Source organism: Ixodes scapularis, unplaced genomic scaffold, assembly GCF_016920785.2.
Source record: "Ixodes scapularis isolate PalLabHiFi unplaced genomic scaffold, ASM1692078v2 PGA_scaffold4__175_contigs__length_147842914, whole genome shotgun sequence".
NCBI classification, from domain to species: domain Eukaryota; kingdom Metazoa; phylum Arthropoda; class Arachnida; order Ixodida; family Ixodidae; genus Ixodes; species Ixodes scapularis.
In genome coordinates, this window is record NW_024609879.1 from 71,688,008 (window position 1) to 71,714,795 (window position 26,788).

A 26,788-nucleotide genomic window follows, 5' to 3' on the forward strand; every position below is an offset into this window, starting at 1 on the left:
TGTGTGGCGTCGCCGTCGCCGTCTCCGTCGGCGTAACCGCGCGTTGCGTTATGGGAAACGTCCCATATTCCAACGCGCGGGTCTCATTCACGAACCGCGCGTTGCATTCTAGGACGTTTCCGATAATGACGTCACTTGTGATATCATGTGTGACATTACAAGGGACACGAGTGACGTCACGAGGGTCCCACGCGTTGCATTATGGCGAACGTCCCATGATGCAACGCGCGGGTCACGAGTGAGACTCGCGCGTTGCATCATAGTACGTTTCCAATAATGCAACGCGCTGCTCTCACTAGTGACCCGAGTGTTGCATCACGGGACGTTCCCGATAATTACGTCACGCGTGACGTCACAAGGGTCACGAGGATCCTGTGCGTTGCATCATGGGACGTTTCCTATAATGATGTCACACGTGACGTGTTACTCATGACCACGAGGGTCATGAGTAACAAAACGAGGGTCACAAGTGAGGTCACAACGGTCACGAGGGTTACGAGTTACGTCAACAGTGTCGTCACCAGTGGCGTTCCCAGGGACACTTGTGAAGGTCACGACGAAGGTCACGACCACTGATCTCTATGTCTATTTGCAGGATCACGTTTGACCAGCTCCGCCTATGGACGGGAATGCGGCCACGGTCAGTCATCTTTTTGGTGGAGTTATATTATCTCTAGCCATCATAGTAAAATGGCAGACAGCGCAGTGGCAGCAGGCTGCCATAAAATAGTCGTGGATTTAGTACACTGTACCGTGGGTGATATTTCTTGCTTGATTGAGGTTGTTCGACGAAGCAAATTGTTGAAACCCGGCGTGAACGGTAGCCTCATCTTTGAGGACCCGGCAAAAGCTCTACGAAAGCGCAGCAACGGGGGAAAGCAGCGCAGCTCGCATCGAAAGCAGGCTCCGTGTCGACGTCTACTATCGATGCTTCTTTCGATGCGACTTTCGATGCGTGCTGTGCTGCTTTTGCCCGGTGCTGCTATTTCGTGAAACTTCTACCGGGTCCTCAAAGACCAGGCTACCGTTCACGCTGGGTTTCAAAAATGTTTCGTCAAACAATTTCAATCAAGCACGAAATATCACCCACGGAATTTTGGTGGCAGCCTGTCACCACAACTCCCACAACGCTGTGTGCCATGGATGGATGATTGTGGCTGCAGCAGCTGTACCTTGGCTAGAGGTAATATAACTGTACCAAAAAGATGGCCGCCAGTGCCGCATTCGCGGAGCGGGCAAACGCGGTCCAGCAATTGTAATAGAGATCATTGGTCACAACCTTCACGTGACCTGCACTCGTGAAGCTCATGAAGTTCGTGATGTCTTTACAAGTGACGTTACGAGGGGACAGTGAGGGAGGCGGAGGAAGAGGGGTGGAGAATTAGAGCAGGGGAAGGGAGAAGGAGAGGAGGAAGAGGAGAGGGGCCAGAGGACGACGGGAGGAGGAGCAGAAGAGGTGGGGGAGAGGGCGGTAGGCGGAGAGGAGGAGAGGGTATTAAGCAGAAGGCGCATACCTTCCTCTCAGTACTCTCCCCTCCTTCAGAAGGTCTGGGCTGTAATTTGGCACTACAGGAAGTTGTAAAGTTGTCTTTTTTTCTACTTTTTCAATAAATCGTTCCAGTAGGGGTGTGCGAACATTAATATTTTCGAATACGAATCGAATACAAATAATTAGCTTCGCATATCGAATCGAATATCGAATAGTCGAAAACAGCTGCATTTATTTACAGAATTTTTATTTTCACATGTCGGAACTGCAGTTGATTTTTCTTTTGATTTCTTAATTTCTGAATTGCAGAACTGCAGTTGATTTTTCTGCATGACAACTTGTTATCTTCACTACAAATAGAATTTTTGTTTTTGTGTTTTATTCTCGTTAACACCAGTGAAACACTGGCGTTAACGAAAATAAAAACACGAAAACGAAAATTTTAGTTGTAGGGAAGATCACAAGCTGTCATGCAGAAAAGTCAACTGCTGCACATGGTCAGGTAGGAGGCGCTACCTTCGAGCGGATCTACACCTCCAGGCACAGAAAAAAATCTCTCACTCAGCACTGAAGTAGCAGGCATTGCCAGGTATTTGATGCAAAGCTTCGCCAGACTCGGCTATCTTAAAAAGGCCGTGCAATCATATTCTAGCGTCTACATTTTTTGCGGTTTCCACATCTCTCGTGGCTCGGGCAAGCCAGCGGGCACGGAGAGAGTAACGTAATATCTGTGCGTCATATTTTAACCGGACGACGCGGAAACCTCCTCCACCGACGAGGGCGACCCGTGGTACCGAAAGCACGCATTATCTGACGTCTTTGGTCCTGGGCTTAATACTGGTCAGAACAGCTAGAAGTTTCTTTTTAGTCGAAATACAAAATATAGGTGGCGCGAACCGTTTCAAATATTTATAAAAGTAGTTTTGCTCCAGTATTTTAGATAGAAAAAGAAACGAATACAGTTCATAAAGTACGGAAACAACAAATGACCCGTCGACATACCCGCCACCAAGCGACGAAAAGGCGGCGCATACTAGAAAGGAGTAGTGGGATCAGGCGCCGACACGGAAAGGTCCCGGATGAACGCGGCGGCGGTGCGGTCGTATGGGAAGGAGGATCCGACCGGCTCAGAGCGTTCGGAAGGCCTTCGGCAACAAGCTTTGTCTTGCGGTTTGGCCATTTCGCGGTATAACAGCGCAAAGTAGCTCCCATTCTGAATTGATCTTTATCCCGTGTTTGCTGTCGTCTGTGGCCAATGAAGTGTCATGCCGAATTAGTATTTAATCGCGCACCAAATGAAATCAGAGCCGCTCTGGCTGCCGGCTGCATACAGCATATCCAGAACACGCTTTAATGGCGCCCTCTCGCGCCGTCGACACGGAGTGCGGCAGCCGTGAGCGCTCGATGAGCTCACTACTTCTCCTCTAGTTCACGGCCACTCTCAAGCAACCAAGGACGTCATGAGGGAGGTTATTTTTTGCTTGTTTTTCTCATTTTAATTTGCCTATAACTTTTAAAATAAAGGAAATTTCGAGAAAAGTTTCACTAAGTTCCTACGTTCAGTGCGCTTAGGTTCGTTGCAAATTAAAAATTAGTAAAAAAAGTCATTGCAGGGCCCCTTTAAAGGGGTACTCCGCCGATTCTTTTAGCTACCTCGACTAACTATATTTTCTGAATCCCAGACCTTTACCCTCTCCGGTATGCTATTTAGAATCGCGAAATTCTTCATAGGTATTGTGAAATCGGCAAATGAAAATGGTGCAATAACCAACATTCAAATATACCCGCACTTTTCAGTGCCGTGACGTCAGTGGAAGGCAAGCTTGCCAGTCGAGCAAGTAGTCTAAAAATAGAATATGCCAATCATTTGTTCCGTGCTGGAGCGCGGATACGGGAGCGAGCTTTCCAAGCATTCATTTGACACCATGAAACTGCTTCGAATCAGTTTAAAACAAAATCTACAGCCCAAAGAGTGAACCCCTGCCTTCCACTGACGTAACTTTTTCATTGTTGCCAGTAGAGACCTCGAGCTTGAAAAACACGGTGAGGATCAAAACTGTAAATTCAATAAGTTCGCGAAAAAACAATATTTCAGCCTAATATTTGGGATACTATTTTCGCAATGTTTATTGGTTAGTTTAGAAAAATTTCAAGCAAATCGGAGACAATGAAAAAACCTGTGGAGTACCCCTTTAAGCACCCGACAGTTCGCCACAGCTCACACAGATCACTTCTTCTTTTTAGCAGTGCCTCCACCGCTTAAGTTACAACTTCTTATTCTGAAGCTGAAACCACTCTGGTTTCCATTGCACTTTTGGCTAAGTGGTTAAATGTTTTCCAAACATTGCTGAAGGTTTTGCGCCCTGCTCTTTTGCTGTGTTGAAGTTTTCGGCTGGGTTTCTTCAGTAGCATCACATGAGGCTAGCTTTTACAGCACCACAGCATTTAGCTATATCACTTTTTTTTCTGTTCAGCTTTACAAATGGTGGACTTGAAGCGTGGGTCCAAGAACTTAGCAAGTCATATGCTTTCTTGTCCTCCTTATACGAAGTGAACCTTGCTTCGATGACTCTTATCAGTCCTGCGAGAAATTCTGATGCCCCAGCACACTTACCTAGACAGAGGGGCATACCAAAATCATAGGAACTTGGGAGGACAAATACGGATACTTCTCAGCACTGGCAATAAGAGCGGCATTAAACAATGGCTTCAATGCTTGCACATATTCAGAAACATCTTTCCACTCTGATGAACCAAGTCCATCGATGTCACAGTCCGAGGTAGCAAGTTCCACAGTGACTGCTTCTTTGAGTTACAGAAGGCGCGACAACATTACATACTGGCTATTCCATCTCGTATCCACGTCTTGCACCAGACGCAGTGCGTCCTTTCTCAACTTATTTGGCACTCCTCAAGCCTTTTCTGAGCTGATTAACGGTGATTGTAATGCCCCACAATATGCTTCACTTTTTTGCACAGGCGATCACTGGCCGACGAACGGGATCTCGCGTTATTAATCGCCAGTTGGAGCGTATGCGCAAAGCACGCTCTTTCAGTCCACGGAGGTCTCCTTACTGCAGCACGGATGTCGCGCCCGTTATACGTTACGATGAACGCCGCAAATTCATCGGGTATCTCCCAGTCACGGCACATTTTGTACAGCATGGTGACAATGTTCACTGAACTGCGACTTGCAGCCATGTCTAGAGTGTTCAATGTGACCCGCTTCATCATGAATTTTGGAGTGCAGAAGGTGGAAGGTGAAGCTCACGTAGCTTTCGTTAGCGCGCGATGTCGGCATGTCGCTAGTGAAGGCAACAGCGGCAGCGCCGCCTTCAAAGGCGCTGTTGAGCTCTGCTTTCGCCTTGTTTCGGGTGTCGTCATTCATCCGTAACACCAGCACGCGCGAGAGTGTAGATCCGGATGGTAAGACGATGGTTGGGAACGGCTTTTGTCAGAAGTTTTTTGAAGCCGCGGTCTTCCACAGTGCTGTAAGGCTGTAAATCAAGCGCCACCATGGCGGCCACCATGGCGGCCACCTTGTTATTTAGCGCTCGAATCCTCTGTTCTGGCAGGGGCTCCATGCGATGCAGGAAGTCCGTCAGCGTTGGTTGATCTTTTCCTGGCGTACCAGTGGTAATCTTAAGACACTCTTTTAACAACGCAGGATGTACTCTGGGACGGTTGGCAAGATGCCTTGTCGTCTCTGTGGGCGCTTTAAGCGTTGAGTCACATGCCGTACATTGCGCCATCGAAGTCGTCATCCTCGCAAAATCATTACAAATATCGCTCCTCTCTCATCGTTTTGGAGCCGTTTCCCGTTCTTTTCTCCGCTTCGCAGATGGTTCTCCTCAAACACTTCCATCCGTCATAACACGGGTGGGCGAAAGCGAAAGTGAGCAGTTTAAAAAGTCAGGAGTCCCAAGGGCACAGAAACTCACAGATTACCGCTACCGACACCGGCGCCACCAGTTTAGGTTTAAGCCACCATGCACTATGTCGCTGTTAATGGGCCTTACTTACCAAAACAGAAGCCGAAAGCAAAACTTACGCTTGCGAATACGTTCTCGAATATTCGATTAATTTCGAATATTCGTGTTACGACGAATATTCCAAAAATACCGAAGACTTAGTTCACGAATCGAATACGAATATTAAATGTATAATATTCGATCCGTATTCGAAGTTTCGAATATTCGCCCACCCCTACATTCCAGAGAAGAGAGTATATTTTTCAGGGAGGCAGAATAATAACTATTTTATACATGTTATATTAATTAATAAAACAAACTATAAAACCGTTCAGGCTTATACTATAGGTATAATGATGTCGGCAACTAGCCGAAGAAAATAGAAACTTCATATGAGCAAATACACGACTTTCACGGTACTATACAATCGGAGCTCTTATATGACCTAATCCTAAGGAACATATAGCAAATATTTGTAAGGAATGCATTCTGAAACATTCCTTGTATCCAGAGATGGCAGTAATGAGATTACTGTAATGGAATTACAGCAATTAAATTACTTTTTGGAGTAATTAGTAATGTAATGAATTACTGTTTTACGCTAGTAATTTAGTAATGTAATGATTTACTTTCAGGCAGTAATTCAAAAAAAAAAATTCTCATTACTTTTGAAATTGCCTTTGTCCTAAATCTGAAAATTAGTTCGCAAGCTTTAAAAAAGACGAGAAAAATTATTTTGCATGGTGAAATGTTGTGAAAGAGCACCAGAGAAAATAATCGACAGCCACCTGAGCGCAAAGCCTTGTACGAAGAGCTGGACAGCCGCAAAAAGGAGGGCTGGAAAGGCGAAAGAGAAAAGCTTGCATGTAGACATCGCTGGAAGGCAACGGCTTACAAACTCCAGGCACGACAGATTCGCGGCGTCGCGTCATCACGACGACTGGGGCCTTTGAGCATTACACGGTGCAAGGAAGGACTACAACGACGAGGCTAGCATGCTAGCCCTTGTCAAAACTGCTGTGCTCGACCGGAGAGTTGAATCAGGACTTTGAAACTTTCGTAGTAGGAATCAAGGACTTTGAAACTTTCGTATAGTTTACAGCTTAATTGTTGCCTTCCGTTTGTTTTATTTTAATAGGTGTCTTTGTGCTATTACATTTTAGTCTATTTTAATGTTTGTCCGTGCTATGTTACAGTTTTGTTTCTTATCATTTTTTCTTGAATGGGGGAAGTACTTGCTTAGAGTTTTGGCACTTTTAAAAATAAACCTTTTTGCAAACCATAATCTCGGTCTGCTCCCTCGACAACCAATCCCGCCAAAGGGCTGTTTACTTTCCGACGTCGAATGATATGTTACAATGTTTCCGAGCTAGCGATCGCCTGCATTCTATATTTGTAGCATACATATTTGTCGGAATGACAGATTCCGAACCAGACCAATAGAGATTGGTCAGTGGCCTATTCTGTAGATATATCTATACGTAAACACACGTTTGGCAGTGTGGGATAGCAGTAAAATGTATATTATGGGGATATTCATAGAAATGCATTATATGATCCCATGTCTGGACCTGGAAAATAGGGTACCTACCCCTTGAAAATAATTTTCATGTGATTCTAGAAGGAGCATCGCATGAAAATTGCTATATATGGGGTGGATACCCTATTTGCCAGGCCCAAACACGGGATCATATAAAGCAGTCCATATATTGCATATAAGGAATTGGGCAGATATGGGTATATAAGGAATTGGGCAGATATGGGCATATAAGGAATTGGGCAGATATGGCTTTATCAGTCTAGATATGGCCTGACTACGCATAGCTGGCCATATCTGCCCAATTCCTTATATATACATATCTGTATTTTTTAATATAAGTCCAGATATGACATTTCTGTAAGGGATGCTATACTTCCTCCCTCCCTAAGCTGACAGTGCTGGGGAGATACAAGCTAACCAGAACCAACGAGACACCTTTTTTAATTACGTGTCCCGTTCCTTTCTCTGCGCGTGGGCATGAACGAGAGCGTGGTTACGTGGCGAACGATAGACGTGTGACTGCTCCAAGAAACACGTAGCTTCCACCGTTCATTCCTAAGCTGACAGTCCGTCAGCTCAGGGATGAACGGCTCATAGGCTACAAGGCGACGGGCGCATCACCAGTGAGTTAAATATAATTTGAAACCTCAGAGGACAAGACAAACAGATCCCCAGCCTTGTACTTTCGTCAAGCGAGGTCAAACCGTAAGCTTCGACCATTGTGAACAACAAACGACCGGAATAAATTGTTAATTCCAAATGCCTTGTCAAAGCCCCAGAACGTTTCGCGCGTCCTCGAGCAAAGCAGTGCCGCTCGCGGTATCCCTCGCGGGCTTCCCTTGGGAAGTCCGTTCGGGAATAAGCCTACACGCAGATATCGCCACCCTTTGTTGGGAAAGTACATAATTTAGGAAGTTCGCGTCATTCCCCAATTGGCGACGCTTTTTCTTTAAAAGACAATGCGCAAAAGCTTGGACTCTTCGGGTGTTTCGGAAAAATGCTCCTTTACAGGAATGACCCAGAATAGGTCAACTATAATCGGTGTCAACCTTTTCTTGGCAACGCAGTAGAGGATACAGGCACGCGTACCCTCTCCCATTTTGAGCGCTGAATAAAGCTGTGGGCGAGCTCTCCTTCTCTCCACTGCATTGCCAAGAAAATTTATCGCCGGATATAGTGCTCTCGGGAGAATAAAATTAGATTGCGTCCGAGGCGGAAGTGAAACGTTTCACGTGACGGCTCCTTGTAAGAACGAGTTGTCGTTCCCCGACTTAACAAACTGACACGGACTACAACTTTAAATCAGGAAGACAGAAACATATCACGCTTTCAGTAAGAACCTACACCGTTGAATGAACACCGGAACCGGTGAGTCGTCTGTCTTTCTGAGTAACATCTAAAGAAGCTATTAATCATGTTTAACACCTATGTCGGGTGCGGCAGCAAAACCATTGTTCAGTATGGTTCACTTTGAGGCACATAAAGTTGTTGCGGTCTAAACAGGAAGATCTGAGTTTTGGTGCGAGGACTTGTATTGTAAACACTGTGTTTCTGTATATGGTAAATAAAATGAGCGCGAATTACTGCCTTAAGGTATTCAAAAGTAGTGTCAAAGTAATTTCAAAGTAATTTCATTACTTTCGGGAAGTAATTGTAATGTAATGTCATTACCTTCAGTCCGCGGTAATTTATAATGTAATTTATTACATTTTTGCAGTTTTCAAAAAGTAATTAGTAATGTAATTTAATTACTTCTTGAAAGTAATTTTGCCATCTCTGCTTGTATCTACTCTCCCACTGTACTTTCAAGAGAGCCAATCACTACAATATATAAATAGAGCTTGTCAATTACCAGAGCTGAAAATATATTTAGTCGTAATAAATGTAGTCTGCTCTGTGGTACTGCATGACGTATCACATGGTTTAGTCATGCAGAGCAAAAGTAATTTTTTATATGAAACGCTTTTTTCTGAACTGCAATCCGTCGAACATTCGCCGTAGATCGAAATTATCAACTCTCCCACGAGATTCTTGTTGCAACTATCAGTTTAGAAGTGCCTAAAGAACATCTGCTAATATATACTTTGTTAATAAATCTTATAACGTAAAACCAATAAAGTGATGACACGCATATCTAATATACTCGCAATTTACAGAGTGGTCGAGCACACTGTCGAGCATTTTGCTCAAGCCAAAATAGACGATGATAGCCTGGGGTGGTTTGCCAAAAAGGAGTCAACGCTGTGTTTGGTGGTTTGTGTTTGTCTTTTGTTCCTCATGTTCCCCTTCTCCGGGGATTATTTTCGTCATTCTTGTCCAGTTCGCTTGCACCTTTGCATTTAATTGCATTATAATCGTGACTGATATACACTACTGATTTAATTTGCATTGACTTTAGAAATACACGTTAAACTTGCCACACCTTCCTGTGGAGGAATTTGAGGAGCCCATTTAACTCCCAAAATGTTTTGGCCATGATAGCAAGAAAGAATCTGGGCAGAATTTTGGCTTTTACAGAGAATAACATCTAGTGCAGTGCATAACGTAAAAGTAGATGTGATTATTTTACTGTGTTGTAGTATTACTGCATCGCCTTATTTTGCTGCCAGTTGAAACAAAATCACAACTTACGTGGTAAGAAACAAGACAGCATCTATATTTCTGTGCTTTTCCTTGTGCAGCCGTGTCGCAAGCCTCTTCCCGTACACCTTAAGTATCGCAATCAAAAGTTCGGCATCTAGGGCTTTTCTGTCTTCAGTGAGAGCTCTGTGATCCTCCTGCAAAAGCAAGATATTAAGAACAGTTTCTGCATTAAAAAACAATTAGAGAAAATGTAACTTACATTCCATTGACTGGCTCCCAGAAGACTGAACTGCACAGTTACAATTGCTTCCGCAGTTTTCAGAATCTTGTTTACCTGGAAACAAACAATCCAACCTACGTTGATGACATGACTCAAGCATTTTGTTCGAGTCAAAAGAATACATGAATGAATAATTAAAAATTTCAGAATCTTCACTTATTGATTAATGTATTATCTTTATTTCGGGAACGAACTATCAGCCACGGCGCACATCCGGGATTGCACAAAACGTACTAATTAGGCAACAAATTATAAAAATACATTACAAATTTGCTTTTAGTTAGTGGAAATATGCAATATGTTCCAATAAAGACGTGTTAAGCGTTGTTGAAAATGGCTAAATAAGTTCATTTTAGAAATGGTTAAACCACGTCTGAAGCGTGGGAGTGCGCTAAATATTCCATTCATGCTGCAGGCACAAGGCTAGGGACGCGAGAACGAGTATGATAAGAATATCAACCAAATTTTTCGCAACCCCAGCTTCGTGCCTGCTGCACCATTAAAAACTGTAGTTTACACCAAACCCCCCCCCCCCTTTTCATACGTACTTAAATCTTCCTAAATTGATTGACTTAGGAGTTTTTGATGACGCTAAGAAAGTTTCAAACTGAAACCATATTCTAACTTTGGTTAATTAAAGGTAATGAATAAATTTCAGAAAAATATTACACTAATTAGCTGGTTTGTTGCAACCTTGATGTCTACCGTGGCAGGCAGTTTGTTTTCGAAAATTATTTTCTCAACCACTCAATTGGTAGGAAGTTGTTTTTAAATATTCCCTGAAACACCCGGTACAATTTCGTGCTTAAGAACAGTGTAGCACTGCGAGGGTGTGAACGGTACAAGCTAAAACTACGACAAAAGTACAATAACCAGCCTATATGAGGCATAAAGTGTTTTCATCGTAGTTCTTAGTAAATAAAATGGCACGCCAAAATAGGATGATGCTGTGGCCATGCCTATTTGGTAATAAGAAAAAAAAATATAAAACAGGTCGAAATGTTAGCCGCCCTGTTGGGGGCGTGGAGGGTGGCGGTGGCAATGCTTAAGTGAAAGTTAAAAAACAAGCGAAAAAAAAAAACAATGTGCACTGCTTCCTCTGCAAGACATATTTGGTGTATATTTTATACAAGCTCTGAATAGACAAGGAAAGGACAACCCTTGCAAAAAGTTTCTGTAACATTTTACAGGGCGTGCGGAGGCAAACAAAAACAAAACTGACAGACCTTCCGGGAGGAATATGTTGCTTCCGGTCGGCTATGATGTTTGCTTGTTTTTGACGACCCGCACTCAGTAGAGAAAACGTCAAAAGTCTCGCCTCCGAGCACTAACTGCAGTACCTCCTGAAATTTGTTTTTACGGGACCGACATGCCTTCCCGACCTCTTGTGTGAAAAGAAATAGCCCTTGTTTTTTAAGAAAATTACAAACCTGCCAAAGGTTTCGTAGGCGCGTCTTCATGACTACATATTCGAGCCATCTGGTCTATATATCTGAGAACGACTTAAAACCTACAAGTTCTTAAACGCTTTCAACTAATTCTTGAACGGAAAGGCATCGGCGTGGGCGCCTATGTCCACCAGGGGCCGAAGATACGTCCCGAGCTTCCCCGCACTGGTCGCCGACTTTTGTCTTGGTTTTAGAAGATATTCTTCCGAAAGTTTGCATCACGCTGCCTTCAGCACGACGCGAGTCTCTGTAAGGCCCAATTGTCTCGTGTTTTGTCCAGCTTGCTTCGATGTTCAAGGTTTCTTTCCCAGAGCGCCGTGTCGGCTTCTATTTATACTTGCTGTAATTGCCCGGTTGGCACCTATCGTTGTACGGTGATGGTTGGTCGAGGCGCCGCCGCGCCCCTGGTGCTACATGCTTGAGTTTATCTCGTTGAGCCATCTGTCGGCAGTACATCGAAGTAGACTAGCACCGTCTGCTTAGCTGCGATCACCGAGGCTCAGAGGCGTCGGCGGCGTCCCTTGTCTCGAGATAATTAAATAACTAATGAGCCATAACTAATGGACCAAGAGTCGTCCCGCACCAACCCAAGCACAAGACAAACATAGGAAAACGAGAAGTATCTCTCTTCTCTTGTCATGGCGGCCGAAGGTGGCGCGAACACCCTGAATATAAGTGAATGTGAAAGTAAACACACTCACGAAAGACAAAAAAAAACGAAGCATTCGTGGCTATATTTTCTTCAACAAATTACACTTAAAAACACAAGTTACTTAGTTAATTACCTGTTTATTTATAAATGCCGCCAATCTTACGAGGAGCTTTTAGCAGGCAGTCAACTGCTTATTCCAGCACCTGCGGTTGGTTATACGTAGCTCTACATACCCGCACTCTAACATTTCTGAAAGGATCTGAGTTTTAAGAATATATTTAATATAAAGCAGCTTCATTTTGTGAGTTAGAGACACATAAACACTTTTTTATATGTAATGCACGTGTGCTACACTGCCACAAGGCCTACATTAATTCAAAAAGTCAGATCTACATTACACAGGTGCTAATTGCTAAAATCCTTCGCGATTCAATAGAATATGCAGTCATCGGCCTACAGCCTTGTTTTTGCAGAAGCTTCGGGAATAGTTTGGTTAGTGGAGAGCAAAAATAAAGCGGTTCCAGAGCCAATCATTCCGGTACCCGAAAATCAAAAATATATTATCAGTTCAAGCACCGCGAAAATTCATATAACCTGCAAGAAAAATATGCAACTATGCATTTCACGCGTGGCGAACATAATTTCTTTTTTTGCCTTTAGTATTCAATAATTATTTTTCGCGTTGCTTATTTCTTGAGCACTATCATTGTTGCAATACTAGGCCTTACACAATAATATTGCTTTAATTTCGGCTTTCAGAGGACAAAATAGTAAGACTTCATTAATTTAACTAAAAGCACTTTCGTTCACCTCTTAAAGATGGATAGCTAACGTTTCTCAAATAAAAAGACCTCGCCATAAAGTTCGTTTTGGGATATATTTTTGTTATTAATTCATATCCTAAATGTACACTTAAAATTTTATGACCTGTTTCCAGCAATATTTCGATTAAACTTCCGTTTTTACCCAAAGTAACGAGGTTTATCCTTGAATAAAGTCTATTGATGATTGATTTATTTGCAAGTTCAGTTTTTCCAGATTCTTCGCTAATTATGAAATTCGCAATGCTTAATTCATTATTGAAATAGGTGGTACCTCTCTGGTGAGCGAGTGTTACTCACAAGAAATATGTGCAGCATAGCTCAAGGCCAGCGTGCAATAATGAATAAGCTCAGAAGCGAAGCTTTGAAAAAAGTACGGAAATACTTTACGTATGAACCGTAACAATAATCACATTTTTGGTTTAACCTTGCAGGAAAGGTCGACTGAAATCTGATGCCAGAAAAAAACTGAATGTAGCAAGGTATTGGATGCCTGCAGCCGAAAATATAACAATTCCCCAGATCTAATTAACTTGTATTACTGCTCTAGGTGCGGCTTTGTTCAGCTAGCCATCCCACAACAATATCTCGAAAGTTACTCTTTAACCTTGTGCAAGGGCGCGTAAATTTACTCACCTTTTTTAAAAACTGTTTCAAATATTCCAACACCACTTTTTTATCACCAAGACGTTTTTTTATGTGTCTACTATAATATATGTAAAGTTCCAGATAGGCTGAACCTCCAGCAGAAAGTGTACCTGAAAACGAATAATAAGTTTGAAATTGGCTTAACGGCAGCAACCAGGGCTCGTGCACGTTTACATTTAATAAATACGTGAAGAACCGGTAAGGGCGCCAAATTTTGTTTAAACTTCATTACTAAGAGTCCCTAATGTCCTCTTCAGATACACACGACTAAACAATAAATATGCAAACATAAACGCGAAAATTGTAACATACATTTCAATTAAATGAAAGTTTAAAATATCTCTGTATTTTGAATACACTCAAAAAGTTTCGCGGCCACTAGTCCAGGGAAGAGATAGAAACAATTATATATACCTTCGGCGTGAATAAATATTTTTATGTCCATTGTATTATATAGATAGCCCTAAGATACAAGCTCCCGTTGCACACCCTAACACAGGGTTGAGAAAAATATACACATGTTTTAATAGACTAAATAAAAATGTATTGTATTTACATCACATCATCCCAAGGATGGTGCTTTGTCGCCACTAAAGGCCGCTTTAAACATGGCACGTTGATTCATCAACCTGCTTGATCTCTAAAAACAGTGTGGAAAAAGCCTCCACCGTAAATTTAAATATATCAGAAAGCACAGTTTAATCAAGATAATTTCATTCCTTATCTAAAGCCGTATATTATTGTTGTAACAAAAGGCCAATTTACTTTTTTAGTTAGTAAGAAAATTTCATTCGCTGCAATGCTCCCTAAAATCAAGACGTCAGTCGCCTTGTAATTTACAAACATGGAAACCTCATGAAAACAGTATTCGCACATTTTTTATTCTGCTCTCCTAAAGGTACCAGCCAATTTCTTTTTTCTCAACTTCGTTGAAACGGTGGCATTGTTTCCAACACCTCTGCGGCCAGCTGCATATGGAATATAAGGGATATCGAGGCCATTCATATCTGCTTTGAATTTTAAGCGCCAAGAAAAAAAAATGTCCTAAATAATTTTTAATTGTGCCCTTTGAACTCAAGCACAGTTTGCGATTGTCCTATCTAGAATTTTATAAGCGCTCAAGGCTTCGGTATGGTCTCACTATAAAGACGGAAAGTTTTAAAGACAAAACGGAAGAAATCTCTACATGTTCATCTCTATCTGTTGGCCTCTAACTCTCTATGTAGGTCTAAGTGAGTGCGCATGTACGCATAATTATCTTTATCTGACCAACGAAGTAGTAGGTAGAGGGTTCAACGCTCAGATTTGCTCATAAAATGAAGAGAACGTGCAAAATTATTTTAGTCATGCGAAGTGCACGGTAGAAAAAGCGACCATGAAAATACCCTTTTTTATTGGGAAAGTCATGTCTGGTTTAATAGGCGTCAACCACCTTAAAGTGTGATGGTTGTGAGGTTGAACTAACTAAAGAGCATATTTCTGCAGAAGGTAGATATACCGTTTTTTGTTCTGCGTATCAATCTCCTTCTATACGACCAAAACTGCAGAATAGCTGCATGCTGTTGATCTGTTGTTCCGGGTGGTTATGCCACCGCTCCTGCCCCCGCTCGTAGAAAAAAAATTAAATATGGTCATCGCGTACCTCGACTTTTTCCCGGTGAGTGTTTTGCCCTCCACTATGTGCTTTTATTGCGAAAGCTTTAACTGTCCCGTGTAGCCAAGCGGCGTTATCAGCTTTTCAAGCCGCACCAAACGGCGCCTAAACTGCCCTGTCCCAATGCAGCGAAGCCTATCATCTGTAGCAGCGATTTGATAGATAGGCCTCCATTGGCTGGCGCGCGTCATAGTTTCAAGGAACGAGGCTCCCATATGCTGCCGCGCGGCGTCGTTCCAAGGAACGCCACCCCACAGAGAAACCCTCTCCAGGGCGGCGCAGCGGCCCGGCCGGGCAGAGCCAGCAGAGCCCAGCCGGGCAGACTACGGAGAGGCTGCACGGCCGACCTCAGCGCGGAGCGGCCACTTCACGAGAGCACGTGATCGGTCGTCGGCCGCAACCTCGGCAGTAGTGAAACGTTGCCGTCTACGCCAGTATGCATACCGCAAACGAACTATGGGAGCGAAGATCGACATTCATGCATTCGCATTTACAACTGATAAGAAGTGCTTAAATGTCCTCGGAATTTATTGCCCAAATTCATGTTGTAAGACAAGAAGACTTGAGAAACACATCCTTCTTAGGTTTTTTATTACCCGCATACCTCTATGTTCATATATTTCGTAAAAAGTCACCTTAACATTAGTTAAACAATTATTACCCACGTCATTAATCATCAGTAACCAATAGACCAATTGAGGTTTCGAATAAATGCATACCTGAGTCACGCGCCATAACTGCGCTTCCATCCGGCTTTTTTGAGTCTACTTCAAAACGTCCATTCAGCGACGTAGCTGAAAAAATATCGGGGTATCTCAGTAACTGTTCCCTTGGTGCCAATCATTATAAGCAAGAAACAAATAATATTAAATACAAAACAGAAACTTGAACAGCGAAACATCTTATTGCACAAGAGAAAGCTGTGTATTTCTTTTATTATTTCTTTGTCATTATTTACGGGGGAAGTAAATTCAACAGATAGTTTTTATGGGCCAGTTTTAGCGAAACGTGAGAAAATATTTTAATTTAATATCGCATCTATCTTTTTTATTAAGACAATGCGCGATATACAACACAACATGTTGGGGACGGCGTGCTTTGGAAGAGTACACCGTTTGTAGTGTGTGACAGCTTAAACGAATACTACAATAAAATTTCGGCGCTTAGTTTTTGGTTTATGAGTGTTCAAAGGAGCAGGATCCATGGACACACCTAAATGTTGTTAAAAAAGGCACGAACAGAAATTTTACAACAAATTAACCGGTTAGCAAACAGCACCTGGTGGATGTCGCTAAAGCCTCGTTTGAAACGCCAGTCTAGGAACCTTGACAGGTAGTGAGAACAACTGCCTCGTCTAGGACTATACATGCTTTGAACCTGATGTCCCCCCGACATCGCTACCGCCAGCAGAAGAGAAGAGAGGAGGGAGGACTTCCCCACTAAACGTTACTCTTTCTAGTGTGTACCAGATGTCTCTATTTTCTTTATACAATATTGTAGAAGATTAACCCTTCACTCAATATTCACTTAACAGCAGCTTTGCGGTTAGTTGCGGTGGCCCGATCGCTGGCGTGCTTCGACCGCTTCAGCTAGGGCAGTGGTTCTCGAACGGGGGTCCACGGACCCTTTGGGGTCCGCCAAGGCATTCTAGGGGTCCACGAAGGCCAGCCTCATCAGTCAAGTCCGGCAATTAAAGTTGTCTTTTCTTAGATTGAGAAGAAACGTTGCAATTTTCGAGTGAGTTTTCTCGTGTATATGTCAATAAGAGATGTCTACTTCACACTACCACTTAGTTATATCCATTTATTAAGTCACTACCATAATTAACCTATACTTTCTCTTCCTCTCACCACAAACGTGGTCCTCCGTCATCTCCACCGATCCGCAAGGGGTCCGCGAGACATCAGTGGCTGAGAACCACTGGGCTAGGGAATCCTAACGACGTCAGCCCCGTCTCGGGTTTGCTCATCCCGAGAACAACTACGTCACTATTGTGCCGGATGTGACGTGCTCTCCGCTGGCTGTTCTCGCAGCGCTTGAAAGAGTGGGCCGTTAATAACGAAAAATACAGCCATCAGCCTCAGCATACAAACTTGCCATTGTCAGTTACAGATATCGTGGATCAAATTCAGCCTATTTCTGAACACGACGGGTATATTTAAACTTTTGTTGAAGTATTCCTTTAAGACGACCATTTTCCATTCTTGGTAGGCTCACTCGAGAGGATAAAATATATCAGTCTTATATTCTGATTGACTACACGCTCTCTAGATATCGCGACAACCCCACTTATTTATTGACAAGCATGTGAACATAATTGGCAGAGTGCCATTCTCTTCAAGCCTCGGGGGTTAGGAAGCGAAGGAAAAGTGCGGACTTGCTGTTCCGATTGACTACACGCTCTCTAGATATCGCGACAACCCCACTTATTTATTGACAAGCATGTGAACATAATTGGCAGAGTGCCATTCTCTTCAAGCCTCGGGGGTCAGGAAGCGAAGGAAAAGTGCGGACTTGCTGGCTATCGTCTTGTGTTCGGGCGACAACTAGCTGAAACCTGGAGCTCTAAGAAAAAAGCTCAGCCCGCTTGACAGTCGGAGTGCTGCAGATGCAGCCATCTCACGGCACTTATCTTCGTTCAGTATCGCGGCGTCGTGTCGACACAAATGACAGGAATTCGGGGGTAGGCAACGGACCGTCCCGACTTTTCCCTGAGAACGGTAGTCTGCGGGGATAATCCAGAAATGAACCGCTGCAAGAAAGGGAGGGCAAGCGCAGGAGCTTATATTGTCTACCGGTGCAACTGGCTGTCCAGTTATGAGATCTCGAGTGCGGTGGCTCGTTTCACCGTCGAAAGAAGGTTCACAAAACTGTAAGTACTTCCGGTCGGGGATTACTAAAATACCTCGTCTCCAATCAACATAGGCGGGTGTTGTGTCCTACTGTGTGTATCTTTCACCTCTTCTTCTTTGTGTTGTCCAATCTATCGCGTTATTCTTCAATACATCTTCTTTATTTTCCTCTTCTGTGTTCGGTCCGAATAAATCAGTTCCTCACGAGACTCTGCCCGCGATGGTCGTGCTCTGATAGCCGTCCACGAACCGCCCAACGCTACAGCGGGGAAGCTGACGACGTGCCTTTCAGAGGTTTTGTGTCTCTCTATGCGTGCGTGTGTGCAGCTGTGAAAAGCTACTGATGTGGAGCCTGAATGTTTTTGCAACTGCAAATCTGCAAGCATTGGTCGCCGACTTTGGCTGACGATGTTTTCACATAGGGACATAGAGAAATGTGAACGTTTAAAAGAGCAGACTTACTGGGACCTGTGTGCTCCCTAAAATGTAACTTCGCCAAAGTGAAGAGTGTATAAAGAGGCCCTTGGCCCTTGGCTCCGAACGACCTGCCGCATTCCGGTCCTTTGCCTGGCCCCAGTCGCCCCTTTAGGAGCAGGGACACCCGCTCGGTTCGAAAAAGACGGTAGTTCAAGAAAGACCACAAAACAGGCGGACGGCGGCTCTTCCATCTGAAGTGGCAGTGAATACTAATGGTAAGTAATATTTTCTTTGTTTTCCAAAAATACCTACAGCGTGCTTTCCATGTGAGTGCATTTTTTTATTTGCTATTCTGCACTTATTTATTCCTCATTTCATTCGATCAGTACAGTTTATTCACTTTTATATTTGGATTATTCTAAGTGGTAATCTACATTTAAGAGCTATACAATGTATATTTTCAGCCGGCCGATTCGCCTGGCCAAAGAAGCAAGTGTTCTAGAATTGACTCATTATTCCTAGCACTGAGGAAAGCAAGCCCAACATCTAACGCGGACGCATCGCCAAGAGCGTCTGGTTCCTCTTCGACGAGTGACGTGCTCTTACCCTCCGTATCCTAATGCTCGTTGGACTTTTCGTCGGCCGATGCTACTGGCTCTTCCAGAAGGATGCTTCCGAGCTACGGCACTCAGCATAGCTCTCCGTTTGCACGTAAAACTCACGTTAAAGGAATAAATTACCAGCACATCCTTCAACATCGTTGAACTAAATCGTGATTTGAAGCAAACTTAATGTAGCTTTATTTATACCAGGGTGTCGAACCGGAACCGAACCGAACCGAAAACCGGAACCAAACCGGTATTTTTTCCGGAACTGAACCCGAACCCGAACCGTTATATTGTTATCGCGATGAACCCGAACCGGAACTGAGCCGGAAAAAAAATAACGGTTACCGACTCATGTCAAAACGGTTCGGGCACGCGCTGTTGACAATGAATGTGCTATCAATGCCATTTGTTTTTTAAGTGCCGTCAACTGACACACACCTCGCTTACATATTTTTCTTCTCTACTCAGTCTTAGGAATATAAACGCTGCATCCATGAATCTTGACAAACGCTGCATCCATGAATCTTGACATAGGAACCAGTATTGCGCTGGTCGCGGCTTGCACGGAAAAATGAAAATCGGAAGTCTGTGCCAAAAAAAAAAAAATCGCGTCACGGGATTTCATTTTCCTACAATCTCGTAAATCCTAAATCCTGATGTGTGCTCATTTCATAACACGTTTCTAGAACGCGCGAGTTCTTAAAGCTTGCTTCCATCGAAATGAGAAAAGAAAGGGCTGTGGAGTTTGATAATAATGCATCCAGTTTCGTATAGGCACTTAGGAGCTAACATATTTGTGAGACAGCGAACTCTTCTATTTTAATATGTATCCTATTACGTCCTAATGAAAACTTCTTTAAGGGTCTAATTTGAGTTACCGAAGGCTAGTTCAAATAAAGAAAGCTGTATTTTCTCCCCACTGTACCTTCAATTGCTTACACGCCGAGGTGGCGGGATAGTTAGCGAGTTCTACTTGTAAGTGGGTTTGTAAGGAGATCGCGGATTTTACAGCTACTGCGTCGGACCCAATTAGATGAAGTCCGAATGCGTAAACGTCGGTGAGGTAACCTTTGAGTGCGCATAAAGAAACCATTCCTGGTAGAAATCCCTGAGCCTTACACTACGATGTATCCCGTTTCGTATGTGCTGATTTCAGATGTTTTATTTGTAATTTATTTTGATGTTGCAATTTGCCATTTATAATTTCCGAACCGGTTCGCGAACCGGTTCAGCGCCCCGAACCGGTTCGCGAACCGGTTCGCGGATCGAATTAATCGAACCGGAACTGAACCGGAACAAAATAAATTTACCTGAACCTGAACCGTAACCGAACCCGTATTTTTTTCGGTTCGACACACTGATTTATACGATTGCAGCAATTTACTGAGACAAATTGGCGCTACATCAGTAATGTGAACGGATGTCTTCAATGAAGCGATGGGCACTGTAAACGCTTTTCATCAAAACTTTGCACAACACCCGCTAGATCGTATGACACAATCTATTAGGGACTTTTGTTTTTAGTACATAAGGAAGCATAACCTGCCCACCTATGTTTCGAAATTGTCAGACTAAAAACTAAATTTCTGGAATATTTTATGCCACATTTTGGATAGCAATTTACCTCTCATAGTGCGGCTACTGGAGCGGAGTATTTGGAAAATGAAACGGCTACTCCAGTCTTGTGAGCCTTGTTTTCTTTGTGAATAGGCAGTCACGATTGGGTCAGCACCAACATGTATCTCGGAAATATGCGTCAGCTTTATGCTCCTAAATCACAAATATTGCCTCTAGACGTTTGTATTTCTAAGCATCCTTTGGTGACGCTTGGAAATGTTACGGGTGCTCCGCTACTGTGTCGTCATTGCTCCGTTTTTATCCTCCTCCTCTTCGCACTTGACTGCGCCAATGTGCTCTCGTCGCCAAAGCGAGGAAGAGGAAACAACGCGTCCAACGCTACGCGATGTTCGTGTTCCTTTAACCTGTCCGTCGGTACATCCTTTTTGAGCTTCTATTATATGTGATGAATCACTAACTAGACATACCTTAAGCGCTAAATGCGTCACGTGATCGCTTATCGCTAACGTAAGGGCACCAGGCCGTTTGCGAACCTAAAATACGGTAGGCGTAATTGTAAGCCTCTATGAGCGATCTTAAAGGTAAGTGCTCTCCACTTTGCGTGTGGTTCATTTTTTTTTTGTTGAAAAAGTTGCCTGTGCGCAAGTTTTTTTTGCATTTGTTGCACCCATTTATTTATTTATTTATTTCGTAAACCCTCAAAGCCAAAGGCATTAGAGAGGGAGTGGGTACAATGTATAAGTATACATAAAAACAATGCAGTTATCATTAGTACAGTAAATTGACTCCTTGTTACGCAAATAATGTATTTATCAGTACTTAAATAATTAATAATACAATTATATAATAATAATAAATAATTAATATTTATGTATTTATATATTAAATACCCTTGGGCCGTCTGCATTAACAGGGAGAGTGGGTATAGTACAGGAAAATTTAAAGATGTTTACAAATCTCTGTAATGCGAAATTAGAGCGCAGCTCTTCAGGAGGAGGAAAAGAGTGCATGCCCCTTCTCCTGTCCTCCTCTCCCCTCCTTTCCCTCGCCTCCCCTCCACCTCGTCTCCCCTCCTCCCGTCTTTCTCTCCTCCCCCTACGTACCCTCCCATCTTCTTCCTCCCTACCCTCCCCTTTTTCTCCTTCATACCGTCTGTTCCTCCCACAGTTTCCCCACTAAATTTAGCCACAGTCAAAATATACTTAGGGGGTATTCACTGGACGCCATATTTGAGGGCACTATTTAGAGCGCATGCTCAGAACAAGCCCACATAAAGAAGACCAGCAATCTCGATGGTGCGGAATACACGTTGCAAAAGAACTGTGAAAGGTCACTATCAGCACGCGCTCAGCAGTCGTGCACACAGCTATGGCCGCCAGCGAATACTGCCTATAACTTGCAGGTATCGCGATTTCTGGGTACTGATGCTTATTTCTACTTATTGGTTCCCTCGAGCTTATACTTCTGCAGTGTAAAACGAACAAGGTGAACAAAACGCTCAAGGCACATATAGTACCGGCATGGCCATGAATGATGTTACATGCAAGCCAGGTATAGGACACAGGGTGTACGCTCCTCGGATCCGTCCGGAAGCGCTCTTTTTAGCCTCGATCGCAAGGAGCAAAAGCGAACAATAATCTCGAGCCCAGACGCTCACGGGGAAGGGGGACCGGGGGGGGGGGGGGGGGGGGGGGGGGGCTGCGTCGGCCTGCGCCGCCGCTTCCCGCTGAAGGCTTCTTCGTTGGTGTGCCGACTGCTGTTTCGCTGGCATCAGTCCTGTTTACCACGGTATGTGAGAATAGTGCCCGTAATGTGAGAGCCGTTTGTCCATACGCCACTTAGCCGTTGTTGATTTCCATCTAGCCGAGCCAGAAAACATCTCGCGACGAGTTGAAGCGCCGCGAGTGACGAAGAAGCGAACATGGCGACGGTTTGTGCGATTGCTTTGGTGGCTCCGGTGTTAACTGTCTTCAACGTCCTCGTAAGAAGATTCCCCTGCCCTTCGATGTTACTGCAAGCACCACGAGTGGTACGGAAGATGTGGCATCATCGTCTGAACTACAAATAAGCTGGCCTTCACGAGCAACAGCGATGCCGAGCAGGCGCTCGGCACAGTGGTGTCGTCAGATGTTTTACAACGCCGAGGTATTTTCATTTATCATCTGGAATTGCTCCAAGAGTGGGAAATTATTATATTTCGCGGATTGTTAACGCCGAGGCCAGTGCCCTCCGTTGCAGTGCCGTTGTCGGGCAAAGTGCGGAGAAAACCGGGTGGCGATGGCGGCGGTGCTCTTTGATCGCTTTGATCTTGCAACGTCGGGTTCATGGAGTCCGGAGTAAACGTCCGTACGTGCGTCTGCTGGATCGGTGTTTTGGACTGCCTCAAAACTCTTTCTCACACGCATTTTCCTTGTGAAGCTTAGTAGCTCATTACACCTCGTCGTCGACTGCGCTCATTTGACTACAACGGACGAGTCTGCGTGATGTGAATTTCACTGCCTAAGATCCTTGGTGTGCCGTAACGAGGGCTAATAAAATATCACCGCGAACTTCTGAACAAACGAGTCTAAGTTTCGTCTGTTATCATAACTGATCGCCTGTCACAATATTAATCAGTAACGTTCCTAGACTCCGCCCCCACAGGCACCCTGCTTCGTTGCCCGATAGCAAGGGTCTCCTGGTACCTCGTAGAATTCCAGCTCCCACTTCAAGTAAGTACAATCCTTTAGAACTGGCAATAATTAGTTTCGAACCCAGACGCTCGCAGCGTGTGTGTGTTTGTGTGCGTGTGGGGGGGGGGGGGGGGGGGGGGGGGAACGCGTGCTAACATACTCGGAGCCCCCGTTTACGCCGCATCGCGGCGGCAGACAAGGCGGCACATTAGAAAAGAAAGCTAATCCGAGCTGTCTATGTAACTAGAACCTTTCGCCAGTCATTCGATTAAACGTCGCGGTATCGTTTTCATTCGCTAAAACGGCGTTCGATCAAGGGAACGCCTCCCACTTATTTCGGCTCGGCAGAGCCGCGCTGCCGCAGAAAGGCAAGCAGATCGCGAAAATCGGTCTCAAACGTGCCACGAATGTAATGTCATATGCAAGAAGCCAACAATCAAGCATTTGAAAGCTACAAGAAAGCGGTAGCCAAATATTTTCTACGCAATGAACCCGGACTGAAACGCGGATGTCAAGGGTCAGCAGACACCGAGAACATTTAAGACAAGAAAGGTTTTCTCTTGTTTTCTTGATCGAGATGGGTTCTCGAATGTTCACGACATCTTATCAGTTGAAGAACGGGCCGCGGAGGCTTCTGGTGAAGACATCTTTCACGATGTGCCGGTGCATTCGGACAGCCTGCCGCATCCAGCTCCCCAAAGCAACGCCGCAAACGCAGCCCTCCCCCCCTCCTGCCTGCCAGTTCTCTCAGCATGGTGGCGCGAACGTGGATAAACATGGCGGCGCCCTGGAATTGGCGCGGACACTGGTCTATTTCTACAAGGCGAGATTGTCATGCACTGACACCACGAAGGAGTACTGCTTGCAGCTACAGTACCTTTGGCCGTGAAGAGGCCCTTGACGTCTCAAGCGCGTTACGCATAGCGCTTCTTGCTGGCTGATTTTGAAGTGAGAGGTACAATTATTCTTTTTCCAGTAAGGGTCTGCGCACGCGCACAGCATTTTCCCTTGACCTTGACCGCCCTTTCGCCATTCTTGGGGGGCACTGTTTTCTTGCGACACTAATCTGTTCCTAAGGGAGAAGGCGAGTCCGGTTGCCCTCCATTTGTAGTAGGCGGCGAAACCGTCATGAGGCACTCCTTACTGGAAAAGGTCCATTATCGCGGTCACTTCATTTCGTTTCCCTACTCCTTGAAAAATAGCACAAAAAATAAAACGTTTGTTTCTAACGCGTCGACGAGTCGTGTGAACTGCCCGTGCCGCAGAGGACTCGAGCTCGGCCGCTCGGCCGCTGTCCAGATCGGTGAGCGAACATTGTGGAATCGCGGCTGCCGGAGCAGCGTCTATCCTCGCCGCAATCAGACCGTAGCTCGTCGGTTTGAAGAGAGCAAACGCTTCATACACGTGCGCGCTTTCGTTTGAGTGGTGATATCTCAGCCATTTTTCCGTCTAATCGTTTCTTCTTTTATGCATCTCGAAGTGCGCGCAACCCGATGTCACTCAGCTCGAGCGCGTAGCTTTGGCTAATGCATAGACGCCATTTTACCGCCCAAGTCACGCACCGAGTGCGCCAAGAGCGTCACGTGCTGGCACATTCAGAGCAAAAAATGGATGGGCTCACCCTGAGACAGACAGTCATGTAGGCACACTAAGCAAACGAGCAGGCCAGCAAGTGAAAAACAACGCTCTTGTGCACTGCGCAGGCCTCGACAGCAGGCGGCGACACTATTGGCCATCTCCTCTCCCCTTCTTCTACCCTCACAACGCCTACACACACAAACAGCAGGCGGCGGTGGAATTCGGTCGGCGCTCCGGAGCACACTTTTGCCCCCCAAAGTACGAAGGTTTCATTTTTTAACGAAGTAAAAAAGAAGTTTAGCACTGATATGGTTTCTGACTGGGAAAATGAATATAACGTTTAGCACGCTTAGTCGCCTGTGACCTATACTGGTACCAGGCCATACCCCAGGGGGGCTATGCAAGACGTCGGCACTAGGCGGGACGAAGGGACCGGGAAATCACCGCCTGCTGCGATTGTTCAGTGGGCCGCTGATCACACGTCTCGCCCCCGGTCCCTTCGCCCCGCCTCAACCCGTCGTCATGCGTTAACCCGCTGAACGCCAAGGAATGCAGTGGTTGGGCCGTAGCGTCGCCTGCGGGAGAACAAATTCGCGAACGTCTGGTTTCTGTTTTAAGATCAACTATACAGGGTGCCAGATTTTTATGCGAACCGATTTCTTTTTAAATGGGTGAGAGTTAGAAGAGCCTCGGTTTTCACCATGTAGAGACTCGGCGGCGATTAGATGATGGAATAATCGCCATGATAAGTTGGATAATGAACTAAGATACGTTCATTAAGTTTAATTCTTAGTTAAATTGGTCAGGTTGCAATTGCAGTATTCACGGCAATTATATTAAATGAAAAACCAATTGAAAAAAATTGCGGAAAACAAATAATCTAGAATGTATATATTAATCGATAAATTCTCACATTTTTAGCCCGATAGAAAAATAGCACGCAAAGAGAACGGCGCAGAGCCCTGTCCGCAATCAGGCCTAGAAGAGTTAAGCTTGAATCAAGAAATACATCTGGTCGACGTGAGAGCGTTCTGGCATAGGCCAGGCATTGGGGCGTGGTATATTTATTACCTAATACTAATACTTTAATGAGCGCGTAACATTAAAAACAAGTGAAATTGTGTGGAATTCAAACTGAAAAGTTATTTACTGCGCAATAAAAAAACTTCCCAATCGATAACGCACACCCAAGAGGACTAATGTTTTAATTGCGAAAATATATACAAATACTCCACATATTTTTTTTAATATTTGCTCATCAATCACAAATGTACCTTGCTACTAATAATAAATAAGGGAACTAAGAAATTCATTTATCGAAAAATTCGATCCGGAATTTGCTAGATTTTCAATCCATTTTTTACTTCAAATGTGTGTAACATATTCTATATAAGATTATATTATATTACCTCAATTTATTCGTCCGTTTCAGCCACCAGATGGCGCGCGGCTCGAAACGCGGTTGAACGCGTAACTTCTAGATGGCGCCAGTATCGAGGTGTGAAAAGGCCCGCGTTATCCGCTGCGTGAAATAGATCCCGAAATGTGCCGTGTTCTCCCGGCGGAGGAAGTTTCTCCCTCCCTCGCGCGCGCTTGGTATGTACGCGCGGTGGCCGAGTCCGGCCTCTGTGATGTGTGATGCAGTGGGTGGCGCTCGTTTCTGTTCGGAGGTAGGAATAAAAATGCCGGTCCCCTTTTTTTACGACGCTCGTTTCTATAGCTTCTTTTTCTTTTCTTTTTTTGTTTTATCTCAAGCGACCTACAGTACCGCCTGTTTGAAATCGTCCTTTGCGGTGAGCGATTGAGAGTCAGGTTAGCATTTTATTTGGGTCAGCACTACACGTTCAATGGAGACCTCGGGCGGCGATGTAAATATGCATTGCTCCCCAAAGTGTGTCCAAGGTGCGCAATGACAATTGGAAAAGGTATTGAAGGCGCGCGACCGTCGGTTGGTAAAATACGTGCGTTAGATTCACTTATTCAGTCTAATCATTTTT

The 26,788-nt window shown here is 44.5% G+C and overlaps 1 protein-coding gene across 1 annotated transcript in view; it reads right to left on the reverse strand.

Annotated features, from left to right (window-relative positions):
* Positions 1 to 26,788, reverse strand: part of LOC115329268 (venom metalloproteinase antarease-like TfasMP_A) — a 59,166-nt gene that overhangs the window by 22,048 nt on the left and 10,330 nt on the right. Inside the window, exons 2-5 of the mRNA XM_040218003.1 lie at positions 15,806 to 15,880; positions 13,421 to 13,542; positions 9,843 to 9,917; positions 9,632 to 9,777 (exon numbers count right to left, since the gene is read on the reverse strand). Coding sequence (XP_040073937.1) covers positions 9,632 to 9,777; positions 9,843 to 9,917; positions 13,421 to 13,542; positions 15,806 to 15,880 — 418 coding nt within the window. The remainder of the gene's footprint in view (positions 1 to 9,631; positions 9,778 to 9,842; positions 9,918 to 13,420; positions 13,543 to 15,805; positions 15,881 to 26,788) is intronic.